Below are 19402 nucleotides of genomic sequence, written 5' to 3'. Positions count from 1 at the left end.
CACTATCTAGCAGTTTGGGGACTTTATCAGGGCCGTCTAGTTACGTTAGTTAATTTGTATGCGCCTAACTTAGGATAAGCCCAATTTTTTACAGGTCTCCGACGAACATTGGGGGATTTTGTCCAGGGGGAACTTATAGTTGGGAGGAGATTTCAATATAACACCTGACATGCACTTAGATCACTCGAAGGGTGAGGGTAATATAGGAAGATTCCTCATAGAGCATTATTGCAATTAATGAGGCATCTGGACATAGTGGATAGTTGGAGGCTTTTGCATGGGTCACAGAAAAACTTTACATTTTACTCACGTGCTAACGACACTTATACTCATATTGATATGATTTCAGCTCACCACAACGTGGGGTAGCATCTTAGATGCAGGGTTGAAGAGTATACATATCTCAGATCATACCCCAGTCTGGGTTAATTTTTCTGGTTTGGGTAGTTCTGAAGGTAAAGGGTTTTGGCGCCTCAGTGAGTCTCTTCTTGGCGATGTGCGGGTTTGTGAGGAGGTCCGCTTCACTATCTCTCAATTTTTAGAATTTAATGATACTGTGGTAGTGAGCAATGACATGTTGTGGGAATCTCTCAAGGTGGTGATTCGAGAAATACTTTTCAAATGGGGTGTGCAGAGGTAGCAAGAGTGGGCTGCTCAGTCCCTACAGGTGAAGGAGCGTCTTTTAGAGATGGAAAAATGGCACAAGCAGTCTTATGACCCAAAGCTGTTGGCAGAATTGCACACCTTATGAACTAAGCTTAGTAAGTTCCAAATTGCAGTAGCTGAGTTTCAGAGATTGGAAGTTGAAACAGAAATTTTTTGAATTTAGTAATATATCAGACTCTCTGTGAGCTAGTTTTTTAAGGGGCTGTCATGGGGCTTCCCATATTCAGAAAATCAAGGGACCAGGGGATAGAATGTATTTTATGGATGCACAGATTAAACAGAGATTTGTGGAATATTATAGAAGACCGAGGTGTCTTCTGCAACTATTGATTCCTACTTTTCCTCTATACCTCCTACCTCGGTAGTTGGAGGAGGATAGAGCCCAGTTGGATGAGCCTTTATCCCTGAGAGACATAGTAGGGGGTAATAAAAACTTTAAAAAGGATAAGGCTCCCACTTTGGATGGTTTCTTAAACGCTTTTTATAAGTTTTTTGTTGGGGAAGTGGGGCCCCTATTGGTGAGGGTGAGCAATGGATTGTTGGAGGGCCAAACTCTCCCTCCATCCATGCAGGAGGTGTGTATTTCAGTGTTGCTCAAACCTGGGAAGGATCCTGCAGTATGTGGGTCTTATTGACAAATTTCTCTTTTGAACCTGGATATAAAACGTATTGCCAAGATTTTGGCAGACTGGCAAGTCCTCCATAGTCTTATCCATGTTGACCAGTCGGGATTTATTTGGAGATGTCAGATGGGGGACAATGTGCGGCATACGTTGCAATTGATGTGGAGAGCCCAGCGTGCCCTAGACAAAGTGGTGTTGTTGGCGATAGATGCCGAAAAGGCATTTGATAGGGTGCACTGGGCCTTTTTGTGGTCTCAGATAGATAGGTTGAGACTTGGTCCGAGATTCTGTTCATGGGTACATGCAATGTATTCCGCACCACTAGCTAGGGTGCAGGTGAATGGGAGTTACTCTGAAGCTTTTTCTGTGGGGAGGGGCATGAGGCAAGGCTGTCCCTTGTCCCCTTTACTGTTCACTTGTCCATTGAACCATTGGCCATCCATATACAGTATGATTCCGATTATCTGGACTAACCGCAGCAGGGGGGTAGTCTGGATAATTGAAAATCTGGATGATTGGACAAACCATCCCCTACTCATCCCTTTCGAATTTCCCTCCTGCCGCTCGGGATGTGCACCTCGCCGCTGCCTGGGATTTTATCAGGGCAGGCACACGCACGCACACTGCATTCCAGGGCAGCAGCCAACACCAGCATTAGTAGCAAGAGAGAGCAAGTAGCAACGGACAAGGGCAGTTGTGGGAGATTGTGTTGAGGAGCCTCCCTCCCTGTCACTGTTGGCAATGAAGAAAGCGAACGGAGCGTTGCGGGAGGCTTGGCCCAGCTCTGTCCTCGCCTCTGGCTTCTGGGCTTGCTGCGGTGGTAGCATGTAGGTCGCGGCTCATTCATTACTGGACCTGGAGCTGGGGAAGGGGATGGAGAAAGAAAAGATTTTAGCCCTTGATGATAATGATGGGGCCCGGAAGGCCACCGGCGGGGGAAAAGGAGATAAGGGGGGGGGGGGGGGGTGATACACTGCTGCTGGGTGGGCCACTGTCACCGGTCTGGATAATTAGACATCCAGATAATCGGCGTTCGGATAATTGGAGTCGTACTGTATATGGTAATCCGGATGTGAAGGACATTCGGGTACGGACCCTTGAACATAAATTGGCGCTCTATGCAGATGATATTCTGTTATATGTCAGTGACCTGGGGTTAACTCTTCCTGTAATTTTGGCAGAATTAATTATGGTGGAGTGGTTGGATTTAAGTTCAACGTGGATAAGTCCGCGATACTAGGTCTCCCACATCTGAATGACGTGAGATGCTTCTGCGGCAGTCCTTCCCGTTTAAAGTAGCATGGAAAGCTATTTGATATCTGGAGATAAGGCTTCAACGAGATCTTTCTGAGCTCTTTAGATACCATTATTCAAAAATTTTACAGCTACTAAAGGGGGAGTTTAGGACAGTGGGGAGGGCTGTGGCTCTTGTGGTGGGACCATATCTCTGTGTTGAAAATAAATGTGTTACCTTGATTGTTGTTTTTATTTCAAACCTTGCCCATTGTGCTTTCTAGAGGGATTCTGCAGAAGTTGCAGCGGGACTTTTTTTTCATTTGCCTGGGAAGGAAGACATTTATCCTAGGTTGGCAAGGAAGATACTTTGGAGTAGCCCAGAGCAGGGGGGGTAGAGCATTGCCAAATGTATGTTGGTATTATTGGACAACCCAACTGCATATTTTTTTGGACTGGGAGATTGGAGCAGATAAACCTGTAACCCTCATTGTGCAACACTTTTGTCCATCTTTCCCATTGAAACCTTTATAGGGGGAAGCAGGCAGCGTTGACAAATCCCTTTTCTAAACATCTATTGGGGATTTAGGGAGAGGCACTGAGGGGGAGGGGAACGAGTTTGCACTTTGGCCTTCATTACTTTGGAACCTAAATTCAGGTGGGGGGTAGCTAGGCAGGCTTTTCAATGCTGCGAGGGGGTAGGAGTGGTGAGATTTAGGGAGTTGCTGGAGGGTGGGAGAATGATTTCATGTAGCACTTTACAAGAGGGTCATGGTCTCCCATCCAGGGATTTTTTCCTGTATTTACAGCTTAGACATTTTGTGTCTGTAGAAGATTCCGAGCACTTGGAAAATTTGTGGCTAGCGTTTGGGAAACTCTCTCGTCCCTTATCTATATTGTATAAATATTTTAGGGGCTTTGAGTGTACTAAATTTGCTTTTATGGTAAAGTGGAGACAGGATTTGGGGGTTACTTTTACAGTGCAGGACTGGGAATAGATTTTTAAGGAAGTGAAAAAGGCCTCTGTATGTGTTTTGATAAGGGAAAATGCCTATAAAATGCTCACTCAATGGTATCTTACTCCTTACTGGCTGCACAGCATGTGCCCCGCATATGGTGAGCATGTAACTTCTTGTAGGCCTCCTAGAAGGGAGTAGGGTGTGAGTTATCTAACGTTGGGTATGACGTTCCAAATCTTCCCCCAGCACTGCTTGTTGGGCCTGGCTAATATTTCATGTGGATAATGGCAACAATGGATTAATCGTCTGGGACTAGCAAGCTGCTCGGTGTGTTATTGCAGCTCACTTGAAACAGCAAAGTGGACCTTCTTTACAGGACTGGAAATTGATAGTGTCAGTGGAGATGGAGCATCTCACAGCTCAAAGAAAAGGACTCTATGATCGACATGTACAGAACTGGACAAGGATTCTCTCATAGGTAAAGACCTTTGGGGGAGGGGTTGGTATGGATGATTGCATGTGTTGAAGGAACTACAGCACATGTCATCTATGGGTAATTGTGTTGGAGGAAGGGGGAGGGGTGGGCTGAGTACAGAGAGATTAGGGTATGATAGATGGATGAATGTGCTGCCAGTCAACATAGCATTGTGAAGTTTGCTGAGTAAGCTTGGGAAGCACTTATGTAAGGTGGTTGTAGGACTACTTTTAGGGGTTCACTTTGCTTTTTACCCCTATTAGTTTTTTTACCCCTGACGCAGCCTGAGGGCGAAACGTGGCCACGTCGGGTAACTTGTAATAAACTACTTCTTCTGTTACCCTCCTGTTCTATTTTTTTGTCTTTTTTGATCTGCTTTTTTTCTTTTGATTTGCCATTTCTGTGGCAGATCTTTGCCTTTTTTTTGTTTCTGTCTGCTCTCTGTGTTGAAGGAACTACAGCACATGTCATCTATGGGTAATTGTGTTGGAGGAAGGGGGAGGGGTGGGCTGAGTACAGAGAGATTAGGGTATGATAGATGGATGAATGTGAAGGTACAGGGATTTGTTAAAAGTGGTTTGTGATGTGAACATTGGGAATTTGTTTTTATGTGAGATACCAAGTGAGATTGTATTCTGTGTTTAAGTTCTTGTACTTTTGCATTTTCTGGATTTGGATGTTTTTCAAATAATAAAAATGTAAAGTTTTTTAAAAAAGAATGTTTTCAATGTGGTTTTCATATTTGGCACCTACTGTTTGGAACATATTATCGTACCATGAGGTGTATTTTCAAAGCACTTAGACTTACAAAGTTCCATAGTAATCTGTGGAACTTTGTAAGTCTAAGTGCTTTGAAAATGAGCCTCCATAACAACATAAGACTAACCATACTGGGTCAGACCATGGTCCATGTAGCCCAGTATCCTGCTTCCAGCAGTGGCCAATCCAGGTCAGAAACCCACTTAGTAGGAACATTCCATTCTACCAATCCTAGGGCAAGCAGTGGCTTCCTCCATGGCTATCTCATAGTAACATAGTAGGCCATCTCATAGTGACATAGTAGATGACGGCAGAAAAAGACCTGCACAGTCCATCCAGTCTGCCCAACAAGATAAACTCATATGTGCTACTTTTTGTGTATACCTGACCTTGATTTGTTTCTGCCATTTTCAGGGCACTGCCCAGCACTAGCCCCGCCCCGCCTCCCACCACCACAAACTATGGACTTTTCCTCCAGGGACTTTTCCAAACTTTTTAAAACCCAGATGTAGAGAAACTTCAGAATTACTTTTTATTTAGTATTTAGACATATGATGGTACTATTTTAGTAAGTTGATTGTGATGTACATCCCAGGGGAAACCTGGTTTTCTTAATCTTGAAATCCACGTAGAACTGAGTGGTATTGGTGGAATACAAGAATCTTTTGTAATGTAATATGGTAACAGCGGTTAGCCTATCTTGGTTAAGAAATTAACCCTAGACACCTGTAGCCCTGGCACAGGAGGGTATGTGGCATAAGGGTTCTGAATAGATGTCTTTGAAGCACTGACCAATTCTAATACCTTATGTACAAACTTAGGAATGTATTCAGCCTCTACAGCAATGTGCAGGATTTACTCTGTACAGGGATTAGTGTTTAAGGAAAGAAAACATATGCTCCAGTCATTGAGTATATTTCCTGTAGTCGTACAGGAATGTGTGAGCTCACCCAAGTGTCTCTGTTCCTCCTTTCAGAGCTGAGGGCAGCAGCAAGATCCAAGCTCGCATAGAGCAACAGTCAGCACGCTCCTCCCAGCCTGCTCCACAGCTCAGAGCCCCGCCAAAGCCAATTGCTGGACCAAAAACCTCTCCTATGAAAGATAATCCTTCCCCTGAGCCTCAGCTGGATGACATTAAGAGAGGTAAGCACTCCCCATTGTCCATGCCTCCAGGCTGTACTGTTTATTACACTTTTGCTTGTTTTCACATGTGTGTGAATGACCTCTTATGAAACCGTGACCAGTGTAAAAGTAGACAGTTACTTTTAGGATGGGTGGATCATAGATGAAGCATGCAAGTAATGCATAAGATAAAATGCTATGGTTTATGCACATTCTTGCTAACGTCAAAATGTTTGTGACTGGATTTTGTAAAGGATTGGACATAATCTCTCTAGGGCTGGTGTAAGTGATCATGCCTTTAGGTGTGTTTTTGACCACTTGCGCTAGTATTTTATAAAGCAAAGTCGACAGCTACTCTTCTTTATAAAATAGGTGCCTTAAATAATGCTTTTAGTGGTCACCCTGTTATAAAATTACCTTTTTATTGTCCTTGCAGAGTCAGTCAGTCCTTTGCCTTTCTGCTTAGACTGCTTTCAAAAGTACCAGATATTTAACTTGTGGCTCTCCAGGACCCTTATCCTACAGACTTATCAAAAGTCACAGAATAAGGTGGTGCTGGTGTATGAAAGGTGGGGCACTGAAGAAAACCCCATTGTAACTGGGGCTTTTTGAGACTCCACTTTCAGCCGGAGCAGCTCATTGAATGATGAGTTGAGCACCACTGAACCAGTGATAGTTTGTGATGCTGCTTTTAGTCAGGTGGGCAACTGGCATTGGACACTCGGATCACTGCCTCAGTTTTCACAGAACACCAGACCACTTGCAGATGGGTAATGATTTTTGTTCCATGCCAAACAGAGCCACACTTATCTCCTTTTATTTTGTAGCCTGACAGCTTGCTTCTGCTCCTTTAAGCTTCCAGCTCAAGGGAACCAGCCTCTAGGGAGCCAAGAGCCTTTGTTCACAACCAGTTGGGATATTCTTCCTTACATAACTTCCACATCTCCATCGAAACCACTCCTTACAATGCTAGTCTTTGGCCGGGGACCATGGAACACCTCTGGCACATGTGCAGCCTAAGACTGGACACTAGATTTCACCATTGAGCAGTGACTGATTTCTCCTTTGCATGGGTCATAAGCACTGCTTCATATGGATCCATAGCAGGCCTGACGCCATAGAAACCTATTTTCAAAAAGACCCTTCCCTGCCACAGTGAAGGAGTTTGCTTAGTAATGGGGATGGTAAAGCACTCACTGCTCCCCCAGTGCTGGAATCTAAGCCTGAAGTACAGAGACTGGGCTGAGGTCCGTCACATGATACCACACAGTGCCACTGGTGGGCAGGCCTGTTATTTCTCTGATCTGATATTACATGAACATTTGAGTATACCTCTCACGGGGAGCTGCAGTTCAAGTCTGTAGGGCTGGCAGATGCTTTAAAAGCCAAAACTGTGAGCATTTCAACATGTAGAGGTGAAGCTTTGTATACCCACAGTTTTGTTCTAGAAACTCTGAAGCCCTCCTTCTCCTCCATGTACACAGAATACAGCACTTCCTTATACTGCTAATATGTCAGTCAATGTAGACTTTGGCCTTCAGCAGCTATAGGTTGTAGTTATTACTTGTGTATACTGGTTGTCATGAGCAGAGGAGTTAGTGGACAAAACAATACTTTATTTTAAAAAAACACACCCACACACCCTTGGTTGCCCACCCTTGTGGAGAGCCCTGATCATAATCACAGTGAGTTGTACTCGCAAATTGGAGCTCACCCTTCTGTAAAGTCATCTAACCATGTATAGACTTCACAGAACAAACCCAGGGCTACCATCCTGCATGCAGTAGTTATTAGGGATCCCAATGGTAAATCCAGGTATCTCCCTTCTCACAGTCTCAGCAGGAGCCAGGTGGTAAAATTAGAGTCCCCAAATTGATCTAGAACTCGGTTTGTTTATACATGCTGTTCCTAGATTGATTTCATGAACTCTTGGATTTCAGTCACCAAAACTGTTGCCCGCAGAGACATTCCCAGATTTTGGACAGGATTTGTGATCACGAGCTAACGTCTTAACTTTTCTGCCTTTGTTCTCTCTCATAAATGCTGCCATTATTTATTTTGTTACATTTGTACCCCGCGCTTTCCCACTCATGGCAGGCTCAATGCAGCTTACATGGGGCAATGAAGGGTTAAGTGACTTGCCCAGAGTCACAAGGAGCTGCCTGTGCCTGAAGTGGAAATCAAACTCAGTTCCTCAGTTCCCCAGGACCAAAGTCCACCACCCTAACCACTAGGCCACTCCTCCACTCCACAAATGGCAAATATTTCTATGCAAAGACCTATTTTGCAGTGTGGCCTGTTCATTGTTCATAGGTTTTGGTTGGTTTTATTTGCTTTTCCGTTTTGAGCACTGCTGTTGTAACCAGATGAGAATCACTTGGTCATAGAGCTTCGTGCGGAAGTGGACATCATTGAGCAGATGAGTAGCAGCGGGGGCAGCAGCAGCTCTTCAGATTCAGCGAGCTCTTCAGGGAGTGATGATGACAGCTCGAGCTGTGCAGAGGAGGAGGTCGCACGGGGGTCCCCCTCACAGCAGCACCACCACATGAACAGAACCTCAGCTGCCAATGGTACCAGCAGGCCACCAGGGACCCAACAGCTAATGAGCACACTCAGTAAGTAGAGGGAAGAGTGGAAGCTCAGCACCAGTGGTGTCTCTAGATAGATAGATAGAAATATTTGGGGTAGTAACAGGGGAGCAAGCTAGGTAAGGAGGAGAGCGGGCCAAAGCAACATTTCTTCACATACCCATCACAACATCATACACCGTTTCCTTAGCCCCCATTTTTAAATTAGTAGTATAATACAGTATAACCTCCAGCTAGTTTCAACTACCAGGTGAAATCGCCATTATAATCGATAGCATCATTCAATAAATTCTGCTGTGTGGTGTGAAGTCTGGATTCTGTAAAGGATTGGACATAATCTCAATATAAACCCTGAAGCTCCAGTTCTGTATCACAAACTCCACATTCCCCCACATCAGAATTATTCCCCTTACAACACACCATATAAAAAATATTCAGATTGTGATGATCACCTCAGGAGCAGCACATGCTCCTTCCACTGGCCAACACTTTGATTGAATCAGATGGGGTTTTTATTTATGTGGCATGGATGGGCAGACTAGATAGGCCATATGGAGGCTTATTTTCAAAGCACTTAGCCTCCCAAAGTTCCATAGAAACATATGGAACTTAGCCTCCCAAAGTGCTTTGAAAATATGCCTCATGGTCTCTATCTGCCTTGAATGTTTCTGTGTAACCCTACAGGATGTGGAGACCACTAGTCTTCACATTTTTATTTTGGGTGCAAGCAGACACATTCCAATCCTTAAAAAGCATTAAATAACATTTTTCTTTTCCACCTTTGTTGTCTGGGCTTTTCATTTCATATTGGGTTGGTCCCAGTCTTTTTTCCACTTTACTTGGGCCAGTCTTCTCCTAAATTCGTTTTCAGGTTTGCCTTTCCATTTCTTCTCCCTCTTCGTGTTTTCTTTCTTTCTTTCCTTCTCTACATCTGTCTGACACTGATCTTTCTCATTATGTTTTATTCCACTCCACTTTTCTGTTCTCTGTATTTATATCCACCCATTTGTTTTTACTCTCATTCTTCCTTTCTCTCACGCTCTAGTCCTTAGTCTCCTTCTCACCTCTCATTTACCTATCAGCTTTTCTCATCTCCCCCTCACCCCCGCTCCAGTACTCCCATTGCCCACTTTGACTCACTCCTTCCCTAGTCTCCTGTTTCCCTTGCTTCAGAACAGATGGGGACACAGAGAGAATAATAGTGGACTAGACCTTCTCATCCCTCACCTAACCTCCACTACCTCATTCCCTCACCAGCCCCAGCTTCATCCCTGTCTCTTCTTCCTTCCCTTGCCTCCAGGACATTTTCTATTTATCACTCACTACCCCATCTCCTCTTGCCCCTTCACTGTCTTTTTAACCCCATTTCCACCCTCACTCAAACCCTTCAGAACTCCCCTTCTTCTCATACCCCTCCCAAATACCTCCATCCCTTTTCAATGCCTCTCATTCTCTCTCCCGTCTTCCAGGTCATTCTCATCATGTTTCAGCTTTTCCCCACACTTCATCTCCTTTCTCTTACCCCCCATTTCACAGCCTCACTCATACTCCCAACATATCATACTTACCAATTGCCAGATCCTCACTATCCCCTCAAAGTTCCCTCTCCATCTCTACCATCAGTAATTCTTTGCTCTGCCTTGCAACTCTCTCCCACTCAATCACCAAGTTCCAGTCATCTTCTGCTCTGTTCCTCTACCCCCTCCCCTCTCTAGTCTCATCCATCTTCTGCTCTTCCCAGGGTCTCTGGTCCATTTGATATTTCTTCTCTCTCCATATCCACTTCCATTCTCTCTGTGTCACAATCTCTCCTGGCTGGTATTCACCCTCTGTATCCTCTTCCCTATCCCTTCCCTATGTTCAGAATCTGCCTTCTTTGTTACCATCCATCTCCCTGTGTTCAGCATCACCCCTCTGTGTCTGTATCCCTCCTTGAGTCCAGCTTCTCCCCCTCTTTTCCCTTTCTCCTGCACCCCCACCTAAGGCCCAGCATCTCTCACTCTCACTCCTTCTCCCCTGCTCCCCTTCCCACAGTCCATCAGCTGTCTCTCTCGGTCTGTCCCTTTTCCTCTCTGTCCAGTTTATCACTTTTCCTGCTGCTCATACCCCTATCCCCATCCTGGCATCTATCTTTCTCTGTCTCCCCCTCTCTACGTGGCTCAATCATATTCCACCCCCACCATTCCAGCATGTCTCTCCCTCCCTGACATCCCTGTAGGCAGGTCTCTGTTTCCCTTCCCTGCTGCATCTCTCCCTCTTCCCCATCTCACCCTGGTGCTCCTCCAATCTTCCAGTTCATTGCTAGCAGTGTCAGTGATCACCTGCCATCCTTGGAAGCCTTGTCTCTGCCGTGTCCCACCTATGCTGGTGGGACGCAGCAGAGACATGACTTCTGGGATCGGCCTTTGATCACTGACACTGCTAGCGATGAACTGGAAGGTTGGAGGTCCATGGGGGAAGGGAGGAGAAAGGGAAAGGAGAGGAGGTGCCAGTCTACTCTGGGTGGGGGGAGAGGCTGAGATGCCTGATTTGGGAAGGGGTGGCACATGCCAGCCCATACCAGCACCTATGCTACAGCCAGGGAAAAGGTAGGATTTCCTTTTCTCAGGAGATAAAGGATGCCTCTAACACATCTCCGAAGAACCCTTAGCTCACATATTTTACATATAGCATGGGTGTTTAACAATAGCACAGATAATACTTTGAATTTGTAAGGTAAAAGAAGGGTGATCTTTGCAGTAATGCAAACAAGCTAAAAATGAAGCAATCAAGGCTGCAAATATTGTGCTGAGAAGAATGATAATTGAGAAAGCCGGAAGGAGGCTCAGATAAATCAGACACTTATTGCTACTGCTGATCTAGTTCCATTCTGAAACCTTGGGGAAGGTTTAACAATAGAACTGAAGTATCAATTAGCAATTTTTAATACATTTCTGAATTATTTCTTCACTGGCCTGCCATCACCTGACCCTGTTCTTTAACATTTTACTCTGGGCTTTTTAAAACTCACTGATGGAAAAACATCTCAGGTGACTATAGTTGTGTAACCATTGCTTGGATGCAAACTCACAGTGCCCAAAATCTTGGATGTTTAAAATGTACCCATCTCTTGTGCATCCTCAGGGTTTACTTGCCCGTGAAGCATTTTGGTGGCAATTCTGTAACTGAGCACCACGATTTGTGTGTATTGATGGTGAGCGCTAATTCTGTAATGGCATCTGTGCGCCCTGATGCTGTTACAGAATTACCAACCTAAGTCGCCGTTGTTGTGCCTAATGTAGCTGCAAACAGGCATAACTGTTGGCTCCCAAATGCTGCAATTTATTTTGTAAGTTATGAGTGTAACTGGGAGAACCGCCACGGCCCACTTGTATGCACTAAGCAGTCTGTATGCGTAAGTTCTAGAATAGCACCCAGCACTTATTCACATATGTACATATTATACTCATATGAACAGTAGTGTTTCTAGTACTGTGCAATCAGTGCCTAACTTCAAGTGCCAAGTTATGGAATGAGGTAGTTTGTGCAGACCAGGCTGCCTCTCAGGATCAGGCACCTGCTGAAGGGGGTCTCACGTATCAAGGAAAGAACCTTAAACTTACTCTGGAGTAGTTTGACCTGGGGCAGCCTTGTGCTAGTGATACTTTATGCTCTTTGATTTGGTAGCACAGGGTAATGCCCAGTGCTTGACCAAATCAGTGCCACAGAGCCACGCATTTTCTTAGCCCATGTGAGTGATGTGGTGATACATCCTAGTTAAAATATGTTCAGAGTTGAGAAGAATTCAGCATGTTTAGTGTGGCACGTTCTCTTCTGTTTTTCAGGAAATGACCTTCAGCTGAGTGAGTCTGGCAGTGACAGTGATGACTAGAGCCTGGCTTTCTTCTAATGTGTTTTTATAGGTAAACAGCAATAGTAACATGCACCCTTGGTGAGAAGAGGGTGGGTGAGTTCTTCGAACCACAGCAAGGGATGTACTGGAATTTTCTTGGAGACTCTGACTGTAACTAACCTGTCATCATGTACTCAAGCTGTTGACTAGAATTACCAGACTGTTTTACCTCAAGAGCACTGCATTTTCTATCAGTGCTTTTTATGTTGCTTTTAAAGTTTTACCTCACCTTATACAGCAGCAGCAACCATTAATGTGATGGTTATCGGTTAATGTAGACATCTCTGCCTTCTGCCTGTTGGTCAGTAAGGGACTGTACTAAGATCTCTGCTCTATATTGTCAGCCCTTTCTGTTGCACAGAAAGATGAGGCTGCATTTTGTTCAGGTCCACAAGCGCAGTTTTAAAAAGACAGAGTATCTTTGAGATGTTTCTTCTGTTAATATTTTGTTGGTGAGGGTTTTTGTTTGTTTGTTTTCCTTACAATTCAATTTCTCTTTCCCAGTTTTTTGCATATGCATAAAAGCGTGTAAATGTATCTGTATAACTATTTATTATTATAGGAAGATAGTTGAGAACAGCACCTTATCACTAGTTCAGTCGCAGGTGTCCTCTGTGCTGTACTGAACAGCAGCTTCCTGTCATTCTGCAGATTTCCAGAGAAGCATGCTCAAATGGACATTACAGAAAATAAATACACATTATCAGCACATCTCACAGAGGAAACATGCTCTGTGATGTACAGAATGATTGCTTTTACCAGGCACAGTGGGTGGGTTGATAGTGCCGATGTGCTGCCATTTACTGTATAATTGTGTAAATACTAATTTTAAATAGCAGATAGACTTACAGCTAAAGTTTCTAACATGTACCACTGGCCCCAGTTACTAATAATGCACGGTAACAAAGTAGCGCACATTTATACCTCTAGCTATTAAAGATCTCAGTAGGTATACTTTAGAAAGAAGGAAAGGGGAGATATGATAGAGACAAATCCCCCAATGCATGAATGCCTCTAATAGGTCATTAAATGAGGGCAAAAGTGGGTAGACAGGAGTAATCCTGCTGTATTGAAAGCCTGGTAGATGCATGGAATAGCCTCCCAATGGAGGTGGTGAGGACAAAGATGAAATTTGAATTCAAGAAAGCAGAGGACAAGCACAGAGGATTTCTGAGGGAGAGGAAAAGATTCTAGGGATCGGTAGACTGGCTAGACTGGTCGTTTTCTGCCATCATCTTCTGTTTCTAAAAACAAGGGAGGACATGATGCTTTTCAGGATCCAGTCATTTTAAATAGGGCAACTTGCAAGACTCTAATAGACCTTGCTCCCCAAAGCTTGAGGGGATTGGCATAGTTTAGTGGAGGTTACCTTGCCAGTGGAGGGACAGATAAGATTGATTCATTGCTTTTAGCACCTCATGTTGGAAGATGGTAAAATAAAATGCAAAATAAATATTTTTTAAAAAGCACACTTATTTTTGTTAATATCTGAAGGATGGCCATTTGTGAAGTCCTCAGATCCCCTAGATGCCTTCATAAGCATGATCATATATTGTCCACATGATAGTTTTATCCTACTAGTTAAATCCTTCCATTTTAAAGTCAATAGAGCGACTCATTACTTTGTTCTAACCATGCTAGCCTCCGGTAAACTGTGAACACTTCTGTTATTAGCTAGGACAATAATCTGAAAGCTGCTGTAAAACTCTTTGGCTCAGGAACGTTCCCCTTAGTAAGAGCTTCATACTCCAGAAAAGACCACTATACCCAGCTAGATTCCCTGCACATGATATACACACAGACTAATAGGGTTGGACTTGGCTGGTTGATTTGAGGCTGCACTCATTTCAGAAAAAGCAGTACTTATTCACATTTGGTAACTGGCTTCAGATCTTAAATATATGAATTTACATTTTCAACAAAAATAGCACGATTATTACATTTTTGTAATGTAGTATTCTAGTAGCCATCTTAGTCCTGAAGAAAGCTGGAGTTGTCGTAGGTTTGGGGATCTTTTAAAGATAATGTTATACAATTAGGGACTCAATAGAGCTGCTGGAGCACTCGTATTATCAATCACTAAATAGCTCCAGTCTTATTGAATACAAAATATCTTTATTAAACACGTGTGCTTCAAAACCTGCTCACGTGTGTTTAAAACCTTTATTCACAAACAATGTTCTCTTATATCTTCCATACTCATTCACACCTTATAGTACCTGCATAGAAAATCTATAACAAGGAGGATTTATATATACATGACTTTCTTGAATATCATTACACACTGTGTCAGAGTTCATAACTTCTTGTCTCTCAAAGAGACTTCACAGAATTAGAAATACGGGACCTTTGCATGTGTCCATTCACTCTGCTCTTCCGGTTTCCGGTTTCACATAAAGTTTCATGAAAGTTCAAGACAAACCCCAACACACTTCTCTGGGGATGAACACCTCCACTTGCAATAGATTTCAGGCACTACATAAGCAGAATGAGACTTTCAATCTCATAACTGCTGTTGCTCCAGTCCTTAAGCAAGCATCAGCTGATGCTTGCTTAAGGACTGGAGCAACAGCAGTTATGAGATTGAAAGTCTCATTCTGCTTATGTAGTGCCTGAAATCTATTGCAAGTGGAGGTGTTCATCCCCAGAGAAGTGTGTTGGGGTTTGTCTTGAACTTTCATGAAACTTTATGTGAAACCGGAAACCGGAAGAGCAGAGTGAATGGACACATGCAAAGGTCCCGTATTTCTAATTCTGTGAAGTCTCTTTGAGAGACAAGAAGTTATGAACTCTGACACAGTGTGTAATGATATTCAAGAAAGTCATGTATATATAAATCCTCCTTGTTATAGATTTTCTATGCAGGTACTATAAGGTGTGAATGAGTATGGAAGATATAAGAGAACATTGTTTGTGAATAAAGGTTTTAAACACACGTGAGCAGGTTTTGAAGCACACGTGTTTAATAAAGATATTTTGTATTCAATAAGACTGGAGCTATTTAGTGATTGATCTTTTAAAGAACCACAAGGCAGATGCTGAATAGATGAGACTCTACAAAACTTCTGAAAATATTTCCCACTTTTTGAGCATCGTGGTTTTGATATTTCTATACTGTGAAGCTATTTATAAGTGGGGGAAAAAGGTGTGACGGGTGATTTTTGCATAAAGATTTGTATTTGGAGACAGAAGTTAATGCCTTTATAGCATGCTGACCTTAAATCTAGTTCTTAATCCTTCCTCCCAACATATAGCCAGGGTAGGCCATCACCTGTTGCTGGCTGTTCAGCTTCTACACACATCTTGCTCCAATATCTTGGAAGGCCTAAAGCGAATGAGATATACTGTGTGGCATTCATTTTGCTACCATGAGTGAACTATCTCCGCAGTATATGAAACTGATGATATGGAAGACATTGAATCTACTTAACTTTCATCTCTACTAGTTGGACTGTTTCATCAGGAACAAACACGTGTTTAATGAAAGCAATATTCAAGAAATGTTTGAGGAAGACATTGGGCTGAGAGTGTTGCTGAAACAGCACTAAGACCTCATGAAAAGGTGAAACTTTTCTATTAGTGCTTACTGGTCAATGAAAGAGCTTAGGCACAGGAAGCTGCTACAGTACTTGGCCTGTATGAATACACAGGGAGAGGAGAGAGATGCAGGTAAAAGTTAGCATAGAAAAACTGAGCAATTCCAAGTATCGGTGAGATTTGTCTTGTCTTCTGCTTCCCTTCCTGAGTCTCCTACCCAGCATGGTGGCCTAGACTGCTCCTTGAGGGCCACTGACTTGACTTGTAAAGGATTTCTTGTGCTGTCACTAGTTTCCATTATTTTACAAAGTGCAAAATTGGCTTTCTGAACTTCTTGTCTTCAGCTACCTTCCTGCCAGATGCCACAGTCCAACTTTCATGATGTGCATCTGGGTTAGCATTACAGTTGTAATCTCTGCTCAGGATGCCCACAATGAAGGTTTAGGAAGGGTTTGTTTGACCTGGGTTCAGGTGCATATCCTGGTTTCCTGAAAAAGTAGCAGTAGTATATCTCATTAGTATTTGTCAACCATTAATTATCTTTAATTGATTTTGACAGGTGGCCATACTTACTTCCAGTCACAGCAGCCAGTCAGAATTGAGGATCCACCCAGTCCATGCCCATTTGATGATGACACTGGATATGTCATCATAGCCCTGCCCATGCCCCACTCCTTTGTATAATCCTACCCATTTTGATGATGTCACAGGAAGCGATGTCATAGCCACACCCCTTTTCCAAGATGACTCTTGTCTTTCCTGAAAGCCTGTGAGGAACACCATGGGACTGTTAGATCATGAAGGAGAAAAAGGGGCATTCGAGCGGACAAGGAAATTCTCTCTCACAATACAGCACATTGCTCCGTCAGCTAGGTGTTATTTCCGAAAGGAGGGTGGGGTGTCTGGGTTAGTGGCATTCTTTCCTGAGAGAGAAAAACAAAGCTGTAAGACATCGGGACTCGGAAGCAGGAGGAGGGAGGGTCTAGGGTCAAGCCTTTTCACAGCACTATACAGAAAAGGAGTTTAAAGTAGTGTGAAGGCTAAAAAAAAAAATGCCTATGTTCTTTCCTGACAAAGGGGAAACATGTGGAAGCTGTGCACGGTCTGCCTAGGCTGTAGAGTGCAGTCTCAGGTGCTTTTGACATCACTTCCTGTCATGTAACCCCCATCCAAGATGGCTGTGAAACAGGAAGTGACATGATGTGTACTGTAGTCTCCATCATCTTGGAAAACGAGCATGGCTATGATGTCACTTCCTGTGACATCAGCAAAAGGCAGGGTTTGGGGCATGGTTATGCAAAAGGGGCGGGATTTGGGAGCAGGGTTATTAAAAAGGTAGAGTTAGGTGGAATTATGCAAAGGGGGTAGGGTGTTGGCAGGGCTATGACATATCCAGTGATGACGTCAAATAAGTGGGGCGTAGGTGTGGCCTGAGCGGATTCTCAACTGATTGCCTGAGGTGACGAAGTGGGTGTGGCTGTCAAAATCAATTAAAGATAACTGATGGTTGACAAATGCTAACAAATTATACTACTAGCAGGTATATTTTTGGTCCGTGATGGACTGGGTTGTCTGACCTTGACTGCCACGGACATTTCCAGCCCAATGTCAGCAACTTTGCAACCGTGTTCTTTTCTGCAACTATCAGTGAATGAGATGATAAAATTAGATGCCATGGGAAAGAAATTGCCCCAAAAATGTGTTATCTGGTATCTTTAGCTGTTCTTTGTTGTCTTGCTCATTCTGGTCAAGCTTCCCTGAAAGCACTTCAAGGGCAAATCTATAACTGGGCACCCCTTTTACAAGTGAGTGTGTGTAAATGTACAGAATGCCAGCACTTATGTGAATAACTGCAAGTAAGTGGCAGCAGTGCAGCTTCTTAGTGCTATTCTGTAAGGGTGTGCAAAAGTGTCCTAGTGCGTAAATGCATGGGTCGTTCACTGGCCAGAGCATGAAAGAGGAGCAAGGGCAGGGTTGCCACATACAAGCAAAATACTGTATGCATCCCTGCCGCATTTAGGCACCTGTAGTTATGCCAGGTCTATGGCTGCTGTAACTGCGGGTGTGTAAATATAAAGCACACTGATACCGGGTTACACTTGAATTCTATAATAGAATCTGGGGCCCCATATGCCGTAATATTATAGACTCTTACCTTCTGACATCGGGGCGCCCACTTACAGAATTATTCCTTTTAAGTCTTGAGTGACCAGCAAGGTTTTCACAAACTCCTGGCTGAAGCCAAGCCTCCTAGCAAGCCATCTTCCTCCCTCATTCTTTTTAATGTCTACAGGGAGATAGCATATTAAAAGGGATTTATTCCTCCAGTTTGTGTCCATAGGAAAAACACTTACTACATCGGGTTCCATGACATTGCAGTCAGATTCACAAAAATTAGAATCGGGTTAATCAGGCAGAAAAGCTGACAAGAGTGTGAGCTGTCCAAGGGGGTTTTAAACTGTCCCATCCTAACTATTCTAAGGTTATTGTGCTGGTATTTTGCCTTTTTTCTTACTGGGTATGTTCGTGTTTAACCTTTATGGTATTATAAAAATGCCAGTTGTTTGCCTTGATATGTAAAGTTTTATAGATGAACTGTAAAGCACTGTACCTTTAAATAAAAAAAAGAGAAACCCTTAAAATATGTTGTTCTTTTGAACCTGGTTCTGTCATGAAAGGGAATTCTTTCTTGCTGTTCTCTTAAGACAGACTTTCATTCTACACACACACATGCCACAGTACATTCTTCAGAGCCAGTGCTGTGCCTTTACCTGATTGTTTACAGACAAGTGATCCAATGTCTTGGGGCAGATGTACCAAAGTTTGGTAAGGTATTATAAATAGCTCCCGACTTGTGAATGTAAATTTTCCCTTGGGAAGTGGATGCAGTAAAATCTGAGGCAAAATATTGAACTAAAGCCACACTTTGAGAAATCCTTCTTTCATTGGGGGTCAGCCTTTTTGATATAAACTTGACTAAATAAGTGGAAGTATTGTGTGCCACTGGTGCAGTCAAGCGTTATAACCAAGACATTTAGGGGTAAAGTGCGCCAAAAATTAGGTGTGAAGAATATATGCTAATTATCAATTCTATAACAACATCGAGCATAAGTCGACACGTGTCCAACTTTAGGCATGAGCACTTATACCATGTGAAAAGCTAGTGTAAATAGTTGTTCCTAAAGTTCACAGTTGTGTGCATAAGTAATAGTATTCTGTAACTTATGCACAAACTGCAAGGCACAACCCTGATCCTCCCATGTGTATGCCACCTCTGTAGTTGCATACTATAGCATTTAGGCACTAACCGGTCAATATTCAGCGTGAGTTAACAGGCCAGGAACGGCCGCTGACCAGTTAACTTGCCTCTTAGTGGATAATCAGTCATTTTCAGCAGCATTTAACCGATTATCACTGCTGAAAATGCCCAGTTAGTGCTGAAAATAAATCCGACGGTGTTGAGGGCATTCCAGGGGCTTAACCAGTTAAGTCCAGATATTCTGCACTTAACTGGCCAGGTTTAGCAGCCAAATAAGGCCACATCAAAA

The 19402-nt window shown here is 43.4% G+C and overlaps 1 protein-coding gene across 1 annotated transcript in view; it reads left to right on the top strand.

Moving 5' to 3' along the window:
* Positions 1-14334, top strand: part of EAF1 (ELL associated factor 1) — a 42330-nt gene extending 27996 nt beyond the window's left edge. The window contains exons 4-6 of the mRNA XM_030206288.1: positions 5692-5858; positions 8225-8452; positions 12250-14334. Coding sequence (XP_030062148.1) covers positions 5692-5858; positions 8225-8452; positions 12250-12296 — 442 coding nt within the window. The 3' untranslated portion in view covers positions 12297-14334. The remainder of the gene's footprint in view (positions 1-5691; positions 5859-8224; positions 8453-12249) is intronic.
* Positions 14335-19402: the final 5068 nt, after the last annotated feature.

Source organism: Microcaecilia unicolor, chromosome 1, assembly GCF_901765095.1.
Source record: "Microcaecilia unicolor chromosome 1, aMicUni1.1, whole genome shotgun sequence".
NCBI classification, from domain to species: Eukaryota; Metazoa; Chordata; class Amphibia; order Gymnophiona; family Siphonopidae; genus Microcaecilia; species Microcaecilia unicolor.
The sequence above is the reverse complement of the archived record's forward strand: the minus strand, read 5'-3'. Positions and strand labels throughout refer to the sequence as shown.